General features: G+C 39.2%; 1 protein-coding gene across 6 annotated transcripts in view; it reads right to left on the bottom strand.

The window, feature by feature from the left end:
- MBP (myelin basic protein) overlaps nt 1-18,864 on the bottom strand; it is a 137,346-nt gene that overhangs the window by 40,749 nt on the left and 77,733 nt on the right. For all 6 annotated transcript variants that reach the window (XM_058833673.1, XM_058833672.1, XM_058833671.1 and 3 more), the window contains one exon: nt 13,378-13,468. In XM_058833673.1, the coding sequence (XP_058689656.1) occupies nt 13,378-13,468 (91 nt within the window). The remainder of the gene's footprint in view (nt 1-13,377; nt 13,469-18,864) is intronic.

Raw genomic sequence — 18,864 nt, 5'->3', positions numbered from 1 at the left:
TCTCTTCTGCCTTTTCAGACGAACTCACCAACCACTGGGCTAATTTAAAAGGTGTTAGGATACAAGCAATCCTTTAGTTAAGAGTTCCAGGCTTGAGACCCTGTGTGCTGACTGGTGAAGCAGTTTTAAGAATGACAAAACAGATACACATGTGTTTCTGATCCGTCTCTCCCCAAAGCATTAGGCAGAAACCTAAAAGTGCATTTGATTCAACGTTCTTAGCACAAGTAGATACTAACACATGAGAAAAACAAAACAAAAACCCCACAAAACAAAAAACAAAACAAAAACCACCACACCCAAAATCCCCAAACAAATCTCCCAAGAAACTGCACTCCAAAACACAAGGAAAATCCCTGCACTCAAAAACCAAACACTAGGCTAAGAAGCTGCACACAGAGATAATGTAATTAGGAAAGAATAAGGTTATTCCATTCTGCCCTGTTCTACAATCTCCCATACAAGGTTTATTTCTTACCTCTTAAATTTTGTTTTATAATATTTCATTCAAGTCACGTCCCTATGATGCTCTTTAATGATTCTTGAATTGTTTTGTTGAAAACATTAAGTTGTTTACCAGTAATCTCAAAAATGAGATGCTCAGCCTCTTACCCATAGATGTGTTAATTTAAAAAAAAATCCAAACAACAAAACAAGCCACCTCTGATTCACGCCACTTTAGCAGAAGCAGAATATAGACAAGAGCTCCAATTGGTACTATGTGCTAAAATCTACAGAAAATTATACGCTTTCCAACTTACACTTCAAAGAGACAAGGAAATTGCCTATGCATCTCCACTGTGTGCACATTACTGTTCTCTGAATTAACACACAAACCAGCCTAGGAATTAAACACATGAATGCACAGAGCATGAAACGACATAAATATGCTTTATCAAATTCCACCTCCTAATCCAAGTTGTAATTTTTTTTCTTTGCCCCTTTGGAAGACACAGCTTACTAGCATGGTTCCTTATTTTTGTGTATAAATAATATCCTTAAAATAAATGCACTATTGCAGCCACAACATTTTAAGGAGGTCTGAACTGTTGTAAAACCCTACACTTAATGCAAATTAACCGCAATTTTCAGAAAGACGTGACCTCATTAGCAATTCTAGAAAGAAGAAACATTAGGATATTTCACTCAGATGAAAATGTCACTATTTGCACAGATTTTCTGTTTAACATTAGAGAGAAAAAATTACAACTTTCCAGCATTCTGAGATCCTCCAGGTCCCTTTTCATTCACTAATTAAATTAGCAAATAAAACAACTAAATAAAAATACTAGAAGTATCAAGTATTTATATAGTTCCTCAATGAAAATTAATCAGCTAAATTAGAGGGGTTATATTTTTATTTAAATGATGATATTTGAACTATGAATCTTGCCTTTAAAAAATACTTGTCTTTATGTTGCATCACAATTATGTCAACACAAGCAGACTAATAGAGATGGAGGAGAAAATGCTCTAAATTCCAGATAGCTCCCTATGTCAAGCTATTTTATATTCTGACTTTTCCCACAATTCTTTCCTGATAGAGAACATGATTACAATACTCTGAAAATACACAGGGAGTTGACTAGAAAAGCCATGCCAGTAGTGCTTGGGTGTCAAAGCCAGTGTGTGATTTTAAATCAAATGCTGATTTCAAGACATTCACTTCTGTTTTCTCGAGGGGCCAGCTCCACAGCTTTCTTTTTCTTATTTTCTTTTTTAATGGAAACTTGAAATTAATTTGCAAGAACATTTCAGTCTCAGAAATCCTCTAATAGGTACCTTTACATAGAGCTAAAAAGGGTCTTTTTGCATGAGAACTAAGAAAACACAGTAGAAAAGGCCTCATATTTTCACTGCAGGAGACATTTTTAATCAGCACACACATTAAACAAAAGTAACCCGTGGGTGGCAAACACGTAACTCAGAAACAAGAAAGACATTCGTCCCTCCTCAGAATTATTCAAAATTGAACAACAAATTAAATTTCAATATAAAAGGATTGTTGGGCTGAAGAGAGGAATAATTTAAATGCTTGCCTTCAGGGAGCAGCCACTAGCAGAGGTGTATTGCCACAGGTGTGACACTGCAGCTGTAACCCTGGTCAAGAGCAGCAACACTATTTAGAAAGGCTGCTAATGAAGTACACATCCATGGAGAATAATTGTGCTGTTGAGATTCTGCTACTGGGTTTACCTACATAGAACAGGTTTTATCATGAAACTGCAGTTAGTCTGCAAAAATCTAGAGCAATTTGGTTTGTGTTAAAAGCAAAATCCTGCTTGGTGTAAAAACATCTAACTGGCAGGGAAACACCTCCTCTCAGAAACAGGAATCAGCAGTAACAACCTTGTTATGGTCTAATGTTTATAGACCAGCAGGCTCAGTGAGGTCCCGTCCTCGACTGGGTGCTCCTCAGTGACTGAAATAATGCTGGGAGGGAATCTGCATTTGGATTATAGTACTTTAGTACCAGAGGGAAAAAAAATCCTGTGCACCATGAAAATAATGAGAGCAGCTGAAAAAGAAAAATCCCAAGCATGAATGCATTTAGAAGTCTTAACTCCTGGGTTTCTCACTTTTAGAAAAACCCTCAATTTAATCTCGCTGATCATCCCAATCCTCATCCTGGAAAAAGGCCACTAAATATAAATTACTACAATCAGGTGAGCACTGATTTTAAAACAAACACCAAGTTTATTGTCTCTGGCAAATGGAAGTCACATCTCTCTGCTGAAACCTGGGGGAATTTATCACAGAGGAGTGACAAACAGTTATTTTGCCCAATCTTCTGCCCAAGTGATCCGCCAAAATATCTCGGTCAAAACCTGGACAGTATTTCAAAGTGTTAAAGCATGTCCTTAATTCTGCTGAAATCTAGTGAAGTTCCTCTATTGATTTTCACTTATTATTCCCCATCTGTAGTCAGCTCATGATGATTGATGTTGGCCAGCCACTGATGCCTCATACCAAGGGTGGAAGAGGGAAGCTCTCCTTTCTCAGGAGTCTTAAACTGTTTGTGGTTCCAGGTTCTATTTTAAGTATGAATCTTGAAAAAAAATTGCCTTCAGAGCTTCATATCAGAATTATATATTCTGAAATAGAGCAGTAAAATTATTTCAAGAAATTTTGGCAAATAAATCAAAATAAATTTCATTTTCAGAATTTATATTTAATGCTGACTCGGGCACTCAGGCTTGTTGTATAACTGGAATCCACACATCTATTGCCTATTTTGTAATAGATTTCCTATGTTGACAAATGCAGAAGGAATGTGATACTACAGCAATAAAATCTGGAGACCAAACAAGAGGGTCTTGTGGTCATTTTAAGGATGGCCAGTTTATACACAAGATTGAAAATGATACACAAAACAAAGGACAGCCTGAAAGTAAGTGAAAGGAAGCAGAATAACACTGCTGCCTGCTTCTGCCATAGCCTTGCCTTATAAAGTGACATACTTGCGTATTTTAGACCTGATGAATAGGTGAAGCAAAAGCTGGCAAAAATTTATCATGTCTATACCTAATCCTGCCCAAAAAGGTTTTCCAAAAAACTCAGTTCATTCATGGAAATAAATATCAAATCTGCAATTAAAACTTGGCCCATCCATTTTGGAATAAAATTATCTGTTGCACCTGTTTGACCTTGGGCTGCAAGACGTCAGCAGACCAGAAAATGGAAATACCTTCCTGCCTGAAGCTGCCCCAGGGCCATGATCAATGCCTGATGTGAAAGGCAGCTACCTCGAGCCTGCTGGCTGAGTTGATGACTTCAGCTACCATCGATCAGCATCGTCCTCGGTAGGAACTTGGGCAGAACCTCTGCACGGCTCTGTTAAAATCGGCAGAGTTGTGGTGCTGAAGAAGCCAGGAGGTCTCATCAAGGTAAACAGTCACCACATCCTGATAAACATTCAGAGAAGCAGGCTTATTTCAAAGAAGGAATCATTTGTCAAATGTCAAGTATTTATTTTAGAAGCATCAATATTTTAATTTTGTCTTCACTGAGTCCAATGAAATTAAGTCTATTCATTGTAACATAACATGGTGGCTTAGTTAATTGTCCAAAACCTATCATCACTTCTGTTTCAAGAGCCCATTCATTCACTTTTCCACAAGCAGAGGTTAAAAGAAAATGCTATTACAGATATTTCAGAACAGAAATAAGAACTCCTGTGAATTTCTTTCATCTGTAGACTGTTTCTGTTGAAGTCACTTGAGATAAACATATTTAAAATTATTTTTTCACAGTCCATGCATGTGTTAAAACAACTGAGGTTAATCTTTAGAATGCTAATTTTTACTGCAGTCCTTCTGCAGCAGATTAGTATGATGCACAGCAGAGATTTTAAGATGCTACAGCAAGAACCACCAAAAAGGAAAAAAAAAAATTCACAATGGATGACAGCTACTAGAAATAACTCAAACTAATTTAAAGTTGCTGTTTTGATTGAAATATTTGTATCCAGTATAAAAATGGTTCCTTCTAATGAAGTGGGACTATTAAAAGGACTAGAGAAGGCCAAGCTTTTCATAGGCAACAGGGAAGGGAAGCATAGGGATGGCTCTAGAGAGGGAGCCTGCTCTGAACAGCACTGGAAATAAAGAGCAGCATTATCATGGCTGTTCTCTGCCCCTTGCAAGGCTTGTGAGCGACTGCAGTCTTGTCGCCACCAGGATGTTTCTGTACAAGTACCAGTGTGTGCACACCAGTAAATACTAGTCCTTTTCACTTCTATTTTCCTCATCAAAAATGGATTATCTCAGATGTGAATTTCTGCTCTGTTCCTCCTTGTCAGCACTTAAAGGGCCACTGTCCCACCCCTGAAACTGAACTATTGCACAAGTGCTGTTGACCTAGGCATTTGAAGGAGTTAAGCCAAACCACAGTCAGCCTTCTCGAACAAATGCGTAACAGAAAGCCACAGCCTCAAGTATGGATTGGATTTCCTGCCTGACACGGTACTGGAGCCCTGGAGTTTCACAGAGCTCCAGGGTACAGTGATGGGAGTGCCAAGGGGAAACTGGCAGATGCCAAGTCCTGCAAATTTTCATTCACTCATTCAAATGCTCTGTGACTCTTCTTACTTTCACTCTCCACCACCATCAGATTCATTTTCAGTCTTATGGACACAGCTGCAAATGCCATATGTGAGGCTGAAGTACAATTTAGATTAATCCAGCATAGGAATAAAAATATTTTGTTAGGGTCAGCACCAAAACAGTGTGCATGGGGTGTTTACAATTGCTGTCATTCTCTACTTTCATAATCCTTTCACTGTGAGCTTGGTTCTCCTTCCAGAGCTACACCCATCACACACTCAAGCAGGAATTTTTGCAGAACTGCTGCTGGACAAGAGGATGCAGCTACAGTGGCTCTCTCCCTGCCCTTCCCTACTCTATGGGCATCAAGCTCAACATAAGAAAATCTACAGGTTATTCCAATTTCAGCCCAACCCTTTAAAGGACAAGTCAATGGATTTTTGATTTTTAAGCTCAATTCACTATCTTTATAGTTTTGGCAAAGTTAATAGAGCTAATTACAGTATCATGAGTGAACACGACTTAAAGGTGGGCGTGAGTGGAAAGTATCATTAAGAAATCCAACCCAGAATTTCTTAGGCCTACCAGATCCTCATGAGGAATTGGAATTTCACCCACTCAACAACACACTGCATGGGAATCATCAACTCAGCACTGACATATCGTATTTATGAGGGCAAGATGTTTACCCTTTTTCCCCTTGGTTTCTGTCTTCTGCATTCAGATGAGAAAAAAACTCTGGGCTTGGATATATCTTTCATGCTGTGTGCTATGGGCAGCCTGATGGAGGCCAGACACGCAAGCCGATGGGGTCCAAACCATCAGCAAAGTGCTTCTAACCAGGGTAACTGGTGACTGCTTAAAGTCTGAGGAGAATCCACTGTTTTAACACAATTTTTGCAATCGGATATTATTCTGGGTCAAATCAGCTATTAAGGATTTTATCTAGAAATTACATAATGAAATTCCATAGCTTGTATTATGCAGGAAGCCCAAGCTGCTGGCTTTTGTATTTTTTTTTTAAGACACAGAAGTATTATCAAATCTTAGCTGCTGTTTTCATATTCTCCTAACGTACGGTACAAAAACTCCTTCTATTTCTTTTCTAGCCACTGCATTAAAAAGTGAGCCACGTTGTAATTAAAGTTTAATGACAACATCTGTTTCAGCTAACCCAACAGAAGAGTGGTTGGCCCACAGAGAACTATTCTGCTTCTTCTTTCACTCAAACCAGAACTGAGTGGTTATTCAGCCTCAACAAAATTGGAAATCAGACAACAGCAACATTGCAAGTCCTTTCTCCAAAATAAGGATCTTTCAGAAGCGCTTTTAATTCATTTACAGATAAAATCCTGCCTTGACCCAGCAGGGTGTTTCATAAGAATCAGAGACAGAGAACACTAAGGAAGTCTGTGCACACAGAATACTCTCTTGGGCTGCAGCCTGCTAACAGGACAAAGATGACAAAATACACTGGGAAAGGAGTAATTTGTTTCATGACTAGCTAATTAGCCAAAAGCCTCATATCACCATCCAGAAACATGTGACATTAGACCACCCTTGGCCATCCTCACTTTTACATTTGGATACAATGCTTATTCTGGATAACAATAGGATGGTAAATGCCTATTGTGCTTCCCCCCATCTTGCATACAGACTCACTCTTATTGAATAAACAAGGGGGAAATAAACCACCAGCTCCTGTACACTGTACAGCAAGCATTAAAATAATGAGTAAGTCATTTATTGTTAATGTGCTGACTAATTACAACAAGAATAGCCCACCACTGCTAAAAATACAGCAGGCATCACTGTCTCAGCTCCACGCCTATGCCAATGACCCAAGGAACAAATCCAGTCCCTCTGACATCAGGAAAACCCAGACCTCTGTTATGTATGTTGTTTGCATGTGGTACACACAAGAAGAAAAAAAGTAAAAAGAACCAAATCAGAGTCATTAAAATGCCGTTAAGTGCTTGTGCACTCATTTTGCAGCAAACATAAATGTCATTGTAAAAGTAATCTTAAAAATTTAGATGATGCTACTGTAAAATACTAAATTAATTAATTAATGGCATATTAAATAATTATATGTCCAAGAGCTACAGTTACTGTTTAAAGCATCAGACTGATGCCAGGAAAAAAATGTTTAAATGCTACTTTTAAATAAAGAAAAACCATAAAAATGAACCATAATCAAAACAACCACAGAACAAATATAGTAGTTGCAAATATCTATACTTTATAAAAACCTTCAAACCTTAAAATAACAAAAAATCCTACCAACTGGCCAGCTGTTGTCTCTGAACTCCTACAGGTCTCTTTCTACCATAGCACGTCAAGCTTCACATGTTCATATATAAAAACTACACTCAGTTTGCAAAAACCACTTTATGATATGTTAAGATACACAAGATTCAGCCCATTCCCCAAAGATAAGATCTGCTGGTAGGTATAAAATAGCACACTAAAAAGGGAAAGCTGTGAGCCATACCTCTGAGACAAATTGCACAAAAAATTGCATATGGGTTTTTTATTAAAATGTAAATCTATTCTTTCCACTCAGAAAGCTAATCTAGGGTTGCTGTTGTAATCTTGATAAATCAGTGGTCTCTGGATGAAAGCAGACAGGCCAAGTCTTTCAAGAAACTGGGAAAAGGAAAGAGAGTTAAGGAAAGTGGAAATATGTGGATAGCTGGAAAACCAGAACCATTACCTAGCTTATAATGAAAACCAACAGGACGCTAAATTCCCCCATTTGCCTCTCAGGCAAGAGGAAATAACTGCACCACGGTAATAACACCTATTTTAGAACCATTTTCTGTCTCACCAGATTGATTTTTTTTTTTTGGTGTAAGCTTGCCATTATTTTGCATTAAAGTCATGGCTTGTGTTCCACAATTGATCGTGTTTACAACGATAGAAGCTTCCCAGTAAGATCACTGAACTGCAATAACCCTCAGCTTTTAGCCAGCTCCTGGCAGGACTGCTTCACCTCCTGATAAAGGCCTTGTGCCTTCCAACCCCTCCCTTCACATTCTGTCCCCTGCCCTTTTTAAGCAAGAATCAAAAAGCAAAAACAGGCACAAGAAAAAAGTGACATCCATACAGGTATAACACACAATAATTTACATTCCCAACTTTGTAAGTATATGCTGTAAGACCAGAATACAAATTCTCTCATTTTCTAAGTCAAACTTTATAAACTATCAATAAGAAAAAAAAAAACAAAAAAACTCCACGACCAAAAAAAAACCCCAAACTGGCATTCCGTGCACAGCATCCAAAAATTCCTGTGTTTTAATGCAGTGGGACCATGTTAAGGAAGACCCACAGTGAGCGTGACTGCGTCTGTCAAACCACTACAGATGGAAGTCTCATGGAGAGAGAAGTTCTTCATGCTGCGTGGGTTTACACAACTCCCCACAGGACATTCTGTGTGGGACACACAGCAGCAGCCATCAGCATAAGCAAGAATCAGACTGAGTCAGGGTCACTGTGGAACTGTGCTGAATGTACATTTTCTTGCTGTATCTTTGAGCTCTGCACACAAGAAGATACCTCGGGACATACCCAGTACTGCAGCTGGAAACAGCAGAATGGCAGATGGTGCTCAAAAAGCTCTACAATAGGATCTCTCCTTTTTGAGGGGGAAAAAAAAAGTGTTTATTTTGTGTCTTTTTAGTAAAAAAAACCCAAAGAACAAACAAACCAAAAACCAAAACCAACCAAAAAAACCCCAAAATCCAACAACAAATAACCAAAGCACAAAAGCCCACCTCCAAACCCAAATAACAGCAAAAACCCAACACCTCACAGTGCAACTCCAGGCACACAGCATGGACCCCTGGAAAGCTCTAAGCCAGAAGAAAAATGGCCACATCCAGATACAATTTTAGACCTAATCTACCAGATAAAAAAGGAAACCTTCTGGTTTGAAAAGATAAAGTCCTACTCTGTATTCCCAAGGAAGATATTTTTTACCATGAGGGTGGTAAAACACTGAGTGTGTTACCCACAGAGGTGGTGGATGCCCCAACCCTAGAAACAGTCAAGGTGATGTTGGACAGGGTTCTGAGCTACTCAATTTAGTTCAAGGTATCCCTGCCCATGGCAGGGGGTTAGGACTAAATGGCCTTCAAAGCTCCCTTCCAACTCAAAATATTCTGTGATTCTATCACAAAAAGTTACCACACTTTGACTTTCACTGCCATCAGAAAGGGGAATACACAATATACAACAGTTCCCCCTACAAAAAAATCTTGCTTGTAATTTTATGCTAATTCAATCCCACAGGAAAAAAAGAAAAAAAGTATAATTAAAATTCTGCATTTGTCGTTTTCCAGGTTAAAGTAATAGGGGTTGCACCAAAGAAAGGAAGGTCCAATCCTTCCAGTGGTCAGAATGACAAGCAGTTTTCCCCCCTGCTTCTGCCTGACTGTTGTAGCATTGGATCAAATAAACTTCTGAAAATATTCTCTGGAAGTAAGAGAAGCTAAGAGTCCCCTGCTGACCCATTTCTTTAAATGCACAGCACCATAGCCAGCAATGTTCTTCTCTTCCTTGGACTGAGATGTAATTCACAATCCTTTTCTGACTACATACTGGTTGCAACAGAGACCATGTTGACTACGTGCAAGTTCAACAGAAGTTTGTAGCGAGCAAGACATTCTAGCTCCACACCACAGATGCATATTCAGTATATATCAGACAACAGAACTCTGTTGGGTGCCACAAGAAAATCCTTTCAAAGGGCAAACAAAACTAACTCTTGTCAATTCAGAATTTCATAGCTGCAAATGCCATCACTGTGATGTCTTCTCTCTCCCAATACCCTTACCCTTCTGCTCCATTTCTCCACTCCATCCTCCTGTGCAAAATGTTCATTGCCTTTGAGAATCAGCTCTCTGAAATGGAAAACACACCTGACTTGTTTGTTTCATAAAGCAGCTGGTACAATGTGGCTTCATCATTGGCAAGGTCATTTCATCTATACCCCTGTCTAAAAATAAATATTAAAGAGAAATGAAAAAAAAAAAAAAAAGAAAAAAAAAGCCTCCTGGAATAGTAATTCCCAAATTTAACCCATACAAAGAGGAACAACAGGAAAACAGACATTTATGTGTTTACAAATGTCCCTTTACAGTAGTGGATCAAACCTTGCTTGAATTTACAAAGAATGCTACCAGGTCTAGCAGACTTGAAAGAGAACGCCACACTTGGCTCCTTACCATCGCGATATTTTCAATCAATAACAATGTGTTTGCCTCCAAAACCTGGGCCCAGCTGATAGGGACTACAGAAACCACATTTACTCTGACAGGATGTATTTTTTTAAAAAACCCTGTCATATTCAAATGGTACCGTTCATCAGGTATCTTCTGTATAACAATCCTTAGCTGCTCTATCTATTCCACGTGGAATTCCAGAGCACAGAAAATTCCCTTATGCTGAAAAGTCATTATTGCCACCTGGTCCAACGCCAACACCAACCCTGCAGAGCGAGGAGACAAGCACAAATCAAGGGATTTCTGCCTCCTTGCTGAAGAGCTTTGGAGCTGGCAGTGCAGCCTTGGTGGCGGCCAGGGGCTGGCAGCTGCTGCCACCGGGTGGCTCAGCGACAAGGGACAGCCAGCGGAGCTGGGGACACGGCTCCTGCCAGCACCCAGAAGAGGCAGGCGGCTCCCAAGTGATGCTGCCCCTCTTCAAAGGGGGCTCAGAGGCCTCGTCAGGCTCCTCTGCTGCCCGGGCTAACCTTTCTGTAGGGGGTGGCATTGTCCAGAGAGAGCTGGGGGAAGGGGTCTCTGGGGAAAATAAGAAAGTCAGAGAAGAGAGTGATCTCTGTGAAAAGGGAAGGCTGAGCTGCATCCTCTCCAAGAGACTGGAGGCTATTAAAAATTCTTCAGAAGAGGGATTCTAGTCAAAGCTGGAGCTATAAATTAATCAACTATTGGTGCACAGTTGATGCTCGGTATAATTAGCATCACTGGGGAAAAGGAAAGAAGAAAGAAATGAGGGATAGCTTGAAATAGATCAAGCCAGAGGGAGAATAACTGAGCAGGATCTGTAATCATTTAAGTCACAGAACAACAAATAACTCACCTAGGGAAAACTGCTTCAAACTTATTCTTTATCCCTATAAGACGTAAGAGTATTTTAAGAAATTTTCCAGAACTGCAGGGAAAGGCACATACAGCAGTCATTCTCAAGACAACATGAAACTTGTATCTGTGAAATTATTCTCCCTGATTCTCACTACTGTGGTTTCATTTGCATCTTCAGTCCACTTTGATTTACTCACTTGACCAGGGTAAAAGAAGATTTAGACAGACACAATTTGCATCATACTTAATCTTTTTTTACCCCCATTTTGACCTAATCTTAAAATTAAAAAAAAAAACCCAGACTGTCATTTCGAAAATGGTAGGAGGGTTGATATAAGATACTGTAGTCTGACTGGTTTCGGGGTTGGAAAGAAATTTTCCTCCTTGTGTGGAGTTATCAAAGGCTGATCAGTGTCTTATGTTAGATAACCAGCTCAGTTCACAGATTCAGAACATGGAAATACTTAGCAGTTAGTAAATCATTAGCTTTAAAGACCACACAGCATGCTGTATGTTGACTTTCTTCAATTAAAGAATTTGTTGATCCAGGATATGGATCACTGGATGGTGAGTTTAAACCTACCAACAGTGAACTTCATGCTTAATTCCCATCTTTAAACTCACAGCTCCCACATGGAACCACAAGCCTGACTAACTACTGGGTTAGCTCACTGGAACATGGGAGTAGTGATCAAAAAACACAGAAGGTTTAAATGCCTGAGATTTTGCTGCTAGAAAGAGGCAGATGGAGATCTCCTTGCTTTGCTGTCTCCACCCTTCTTATAGAAAGGAAATGAGAGATCTGCACTGAGAAAGGCACAGTTTGAGATGCACATTATGCCGTGCCATGGGGCTTTACAACCAGTCATACTGGATCTACTGCAAATAACTGGCAGAGCAAATGGCAAGGAAATGAGGTAATTAGCCTCAGCACCCATTTAATAAAGTTGAAAGCTGGTTCTAAAGTCCATTTGTGGATTCATCAGACACTGGCACTATATGATCAGCACTGGAAACATTCATACCAAGGATTCAGGCTCATGTGCCAATCACACTGTATTATCTCACTGAGAAAGGATGATTTCACACAAAACCAGTTCAAGTGGTTTCCTTATATAGTAAGAAAGACTAATTATCCATGCTCCATTCCTTTTGTACCTTGAAAGAAAAAAAAATCCTTAATCCTTATGGTATTCAAAAATATTGCACTCATCCAAAAGTTTTCAAGCTAGTCAATTTGAGTAACATCCACATGACCAGCCCTGCCCTAACCTCTTCTGAGCTAATGTTGGACTACTGCTTCTTTATTGGAGTTCTATTAGCCTAAAATCAACCTAAAGTTATAACAATAAGGTTTCCCTTATCAGGAAAAGGTGCTTCACCCAGCGGGTGGTGGGGTACTGGAACAGGCTCTGCAGGGAAGCGCTCACAGCACCAGGCCTGACAGAGTTCCAGAAGTGTCTGGACAATAAAGGCACATGCTGTGATTTTTGGGGTGTTCTATGCAGGGCCAGCAGTTGGACTCAGTGTTCCTGATGGGCGCCTTCTAATTCATCATATTCTGTGATTCTATGATTCCCTGAGTCTTTTCCAAAACTCAGTGCAGAAGAAAAGGTCAAATGTGGCTTTCAGATCAAATAATAAAAATATCAGCAAAACCTATATGGAGAGCAGGGAAGGGATTCAGAGGAAAATACCAAGAGAAGCTCATTTAAAATCTAGGCCTCCAAGAATTCTCAAAGGTCATACAGTCTATCCTTCTGGCACAAGATGATTACATCAGTTTAGACAGTTACTTGTCTAACCTGTTTTTCAAGGCCTGCAATGATGAATCTGCACACTTTCCAGATGATGTATCACAATGCTTCAGTATTTATTTCTGTATTTCCCTTCCTGACATTTGATCACATCTTTCTTTTTGCAGTTTTAAGAATCTACTGCTTATCCTCTCCATTATGGATGGAGAAAAGTTTGTTTTCCCTTACTGCATAAACCTTTAATTTTGCCAAACAATTGGATTCAATCTTTCTCCTCCTCAGAGATTATTTGTTTTAGACTGCTGAGAGCTCTTTGTTTTCTTCTTGGTCCTTTCCTCCATCTTTTCAGGTCTCTGTACAGCCTGCACTCAAATGCGGTACCTCAACATTAAATATATCAGTAGATCTTGATGTGAATTCCCTTTGTATTAACACATCAAATAACATTTTCCACTTTTCACAGTAACTCACCAAATACTTCATTATCCTCTGATGACTGCTGTGTTAGTCTGGCTGCTTTCGGGCTCTCCTTAGCTGCTTCCTCTACCTTGGTTTCAGCGTTCTGTAAAACAAACATTTACTGAAATTAGTTCTTCTTTTACAACTCTCAAATAGAAACACTCTTCAAACTTCTTAATTAATTAACTTCTTACATTTTTGATGAATACAGGTGGTTTTGTTATCTTTGCTATACATATGTAGTTTTGCAAAATATTATGAACAGATACTCTCACGAAAGCCTGATTTTTTTTCCTTTTGAGTCTGTTCTAATCTGACTAGACTACATAAATTGGAGAGTTATAAAAAACATTTAAACAAGAAAGAGATCTTAAACCATAACAGACTTGAAAGTTTCCACCTTTCCTCTTCATATTTAATTTTATTTCTATTGACGTACTTCATGTTGACTTAGTGAACCAAGAGATCAGAAGATAGCACACAAATATTTCTCCTTATACAGCAAAGGCAAGTGAGCTAGACCTTCAAATCTTTAACCAATTAATGAACTTGACTGTTTAAAGCATAAGGATTTATCTCTTTCTGAAAAAAGTCTGCATATTAGCTACCTGGTGTTAGACTGGTCCCAGAGATAAGTCAACAGCTTCAGCACTTAACTTTCCAGAAGTTAAAACATTTCATTCCCTAGCTAGAAAAGTCTGAGGAAAATGTAATCTGTGAAACACTGAGTTTTAAATATTTATATTTATAAAAAATAACTCATGTTTTAAAAATGTTTTACTTTAGTACGCAAGAGAAACATATACGCAAGCTTACAGCAATACAGACAGTAAATTGCATAAGCAGTCAGCTGTTGAATGATGGATATGAAATGACTGATACAATATTAAATATTACTGGAAAGAGTTGACAAAGGAATAAAAGAGGAATGTTGTCTGCCTATGCTTTTTAAAGGATACCTATTGCTCAATTCAAGTATGTGTTCATTTGGAAGACTTTGTGTGATGTTTGAGAAATAAAATTTTTAAAAACTGACATATATTTGAAAAGACTGCTGTACAATCTGTTCCTGAAAAATTACCATCTCTGCTCTCAGAAACATAGCACACTTGCAAATTTCTCTTATTAATAACAATAAGGAAGGTGTCAGAAGACAGGTAGATTAAGTCTGTTAACCTCCCTATAGAACAGAGGAGTGCAAACTTAAGGCACATAAACTCAAGAGAGTTCGAAGCAAGACAGCAAGAATTCTCAGAAAGAAATGAAAGATAGACCTAGCAAGCCTACTGGTGTCACACAGCAGCTGACAAGAACTGGGTAAAGCAGAGAAAGAGCCTCAGAGGAACAGTGAAGCAGGTGCTTCCTGCTTCCTGAAGCAGGAAGGACATGCAAAAGTAAAAGGATTCTGCACTCCCTCCAGGCACCAACATGAGTGTGTCCCGTGCAGAAAACCCATCAGCTCAGTACCTCTCAGAGCTGAGGAGGGAAGCCAGTTTTAGCAGATGCTCACCTCAGTCTGGCTTAACTAGTGTCCCTTGGGAAGATGGAGGGACCCAGTCAGAAATCAGTAGTGGCTATGCTGGGAGACAACTTGCTTTGGGTAAACAATTTCATGATCAGCACAATTAACTTAAGTCCTGTCCCCCAGAGACATAATCTGTCAGTTGTGCAGCCACACAGTGTGCAATGCTGTCCACTCGGACAAGGGACATATGCTAAGGCTGGCTGACAGGATCACCTGCATTTAGAGGCCACTGCTTCTGGAACCTGCATATTGGACTCAGGTTCTCCATCCTATTTTAGTTGCTCTATAGTGAGCAGCAAATCAGCTACATCTTTGCTGTACAGAGAGATGGAGAACAGCAGTCAACTCTGAAAAAAAGCAGAAGAGGACGTCTGCTACAGCAGAGTAAGTCAATCCCACAGGCAAAGAAAAATACTAAAAATTGCGTCATTGCAGATGAGACAGAATTAATACATTTAGATGATCAAAAGTTCAGGGCTTTCCCAAATGAAGGGCACAGCTGAACTCCTAATAAGAGCTATTGCTCTGGGCTTGGTAAAGACAGTGCCCATTAGCTCCATCTTTAATTGTATTCCATCATATTTAGTGTATGGTAAGGCTGGCAGTAGAGGAGGAGAGGGATTGCTGCTCTTTATGCTCTTGTTCCTCTTGGGAAACAGCTGAAGGTCTGTAACCTGCTGCAAGGCATCAAGAGCAGCAGCAACAAAACACTACCCAGCAGAGACTCAGCTGCGTCTGTGAAATGTGCTGTCACGCCAAGCTCTTACCAGGAAGATGTTTGCATCCCTTACTTTGAAAACAGGATTTTGGCAGTTTCAGGGAAGTTAGAAAGACTGAACCCTGAGACATTTTGGTTTGACTTAAATCACTATAAAGAACTACACAGCAGCTGTGCTGTCTGCTCCCTGAGTAAGGCACAATGTTGGTGTTGACAGATGCCAGCTCCAAGATGTTAACAGCAAAGTTGTGTGAAGTATCGGCCTAAAACATGACAGTGTATGGCTAGATATAATTCTACTTGGCATGCCTTTGCAAACCAAAATGCAAACTTCCAAAATACTTATTTTGCTTTATTTTTTCCATTATTATCACATTATCACTCAACACATTATTTCTGGCATATATAATATTTGCATTACCAAACCCAATACAAGACATATCACTGCAAAAGAACAATCAATGATCCAGATCCTGATCAAGCCAAGCTGTATTGAAAAAAAGTCAAGACTCGGTCAGTTGCTTGATTCTTTTTTCTATGGTCCTAAAAATTTTTAAGCATCTCCATCCTTGCAATCATGAAGAGAAAAAGTTGAAACACATTCCCTTACATTGTCTGAGCTGTGCCATAAGAGATTCTTTACCTACAGTTACAGTGTGCTTTAGGCTGATTATAAAAATAAAGGCCCTTTGTACATAAGAGAGTAAACATAATTTTACCTAGCTCTTTCAGGTTGAGTACTCAATACAATCTCAGAAGTGATGGGGAAAATAGATTTATTTTACAGTATCAGTTCCCAGGAGAGTATGTAATACCTGATTTTAGCATTAAATAAATATTATATAGGCCTAAAATCACAAAAAACTGTCTCCCCCAAAAAGCATCTCCTTGACTACTCATGTTCCAAAATACCATAAAATACCTAAGGAGCAAGCCAGCAGCTACTGCATCATAACAGCTGGTGACAGACTAGAACCACCTCTATTATTTCATAAAGCAGTTTCAAAATGAGATATGCACATACACTACAGCTCTATATATGTGAATATGTACACATACAGCTGCTCTTCATTCAGAACTGATAAAAATTAGAATTGCTTTATAATCTGCCTCAGTTTTATAAGATATTTTTTGCCCAACTTTCCACTGTAGCTATCCTCTGGTGCCTTACAACTCAGTTCACCTGTTTTCCCATTATCCACCATGTGCACACCAGTGTCCACATTACACAACATTTTAAAACTTTGATAGGTAAATATACAAATAACCAGTAGCTGTCAAAATATTTGCAACAAATGAACAGCAATATCAAAAATGTTACATATACACCCATTAGTGCAAGAAGAAGCTACTTTTTTTTTTGCTGTCAGTGCCTACTTAGATGATCTTTACTTACATGGGAAATATTAAGATATCCTGAGTTACAGTGAGCTGTATTCTGCAGGTACTACCATCTCAGGCCAGGTTAAAAAGTGCAGTGAGGCATATTACATTTAGAGAAGCAGCTAAGTCATCAAGGAATCATAGGCCTTGGAAATGGAAAGTTGTACTCCAGAGTATTCAAGCCAGCTTCTTAACTACGTTGCCAGTTTTGCATACTAGTTAGGAAGGGCTTGTTTCTTTTCCTTTAACCACAAAGCTGTTACTCAATGACTTCATTTTCTAAGTGATAAAACCACACAGAAAAGTTAAAGCTTCTCATCAGAGATAAAATGATTATTCAAAAAGTGTTATGTCCCAGTGAGAATTAAAGAAATCCAGCACGAAGCACAGAGTCATATTGTCTGTGCTTTCATTCCTGCCTTTTACAGTCTACTCCTTTTCCTTATTATATGTATTTAGCTAGTATGTTTAGCTCCATTCCAATGGTATGAGTGACAACAGCTAAAATTTCCTTTCTTTTCGGAAAAGTGTCACACAGGCATCGGAAGCTGCAGCAAGACAACACAGACTGTGAGTGCATCAGCAGCTGCTTTGGCAGCACAGACATTTCTCCGGCTCCTTCTGTCATTCATTCCTCCCCACATTACCTTCCCTTCACAAAACCCAGCAGCACTGGGGGCATGGCTAAACATTTGATTCTTCCCCTATGCTGCATCTACAAAGCTAAGATAAACAACAGGCACCACATCAAAAGACAAGAGTTACTAGTGGATAAAACCTGATTTGACTGGCAATAAACCTTCATTTTGAAATAACAGAAAAAGAGTAAGTTGTTCCAGGCAGTAACAATCTGAATAATCTAAACCATATCCTTAGCAGTGGATCATACTGTTTCAGACTCAGCAGAAGAACTCTGCAAAACATTCCTGATTTCCCACTTCTGCAATGATATTCCCCTGAACTCTACCACACAAGGCTACCTTTCATTTAATATTCATTAAATATATGTATGATGTTCAGGCTACAGTATACCTTCAGGACAATCTATACATTGTCTCTTCTCAGAGGTAACTGATTTTCCACGGAGTTCCATGGGGAAACAGTCAGAAAATTCTTTAGAACATGAATATGTGCTCCTTCAAAATTGTGACAGTAACAGGATTGAGAGACAAGTGTCAGTAAGCCTGTCAAATGCACGGATGTTTCTCTAAATACCAAATAGTGCCGCAGTGAGCAGGGCAGGATCCAAGTCAATCTTAAGAGTCATAATTTTCCTGTGTTTTTTGTATTCTTCATCCCCATATTAAGTTTTAATAATGTTGCTTTCATAAAAGCTGGAGAAATTCCTTGCTTGTTCGTATCATAAGACCTCAATCAGTATCAGAATTTTTAGCTCCTGTTCACTGAGAGGAATGTCTACACATTGAGTTAACACAGTCAAACAGATGAGATGCTGTGGACAACACTTATTAAGCAGCAGGAATTCATGGAATGGCAGCTGGCCCTCTTCAGGTGAGCAGAGATCTTCTGGACCTGCATTAACAAGTATGTTCAAACATATTCTTGAACTCGACCATTAATTCTTCTTAAATGTGCAGATTTCCCAAAGGCCTTTCCACTGATACAGAAACTCAGACACACACTAGCAAGCACCAGGCCTCTCGCACTGAGGGTGAGTAGTCAATTTTAACAATGTCATACTGGCAGATTTGCACTCCTCAAACAAGACCACTGCCATCATTCAGGACAAGGTTATGCCAGACTGAAGCTGGGCTTGTGCTCTCTACACAGGTCCAAGCTCTTGAAAACATTCCAGGAAATCCTACACCAGTTTGTTCTTCAGTCTCCAGTCCCCAGTTCTTCCAGTCAAGAA

Source organism: Poecile atricapillus, chromosome 2, assembly GCF_030490865.1.
Source record: "Poecile atricapillus isolate bPoeAtr1 chromosome 2, bPoeAtr1.hap1, whole genome shotgun sequence".
NCBI lineage: Eukaryota > Metazoa > Chordata > Aves > Passeriformes > Paridae > Poecile > Poecile atricapillus.
Note: the sequence above shows the minus strand (reverse complement) of the source record. Positions and strands in the feature narration are given on the sequence as shown.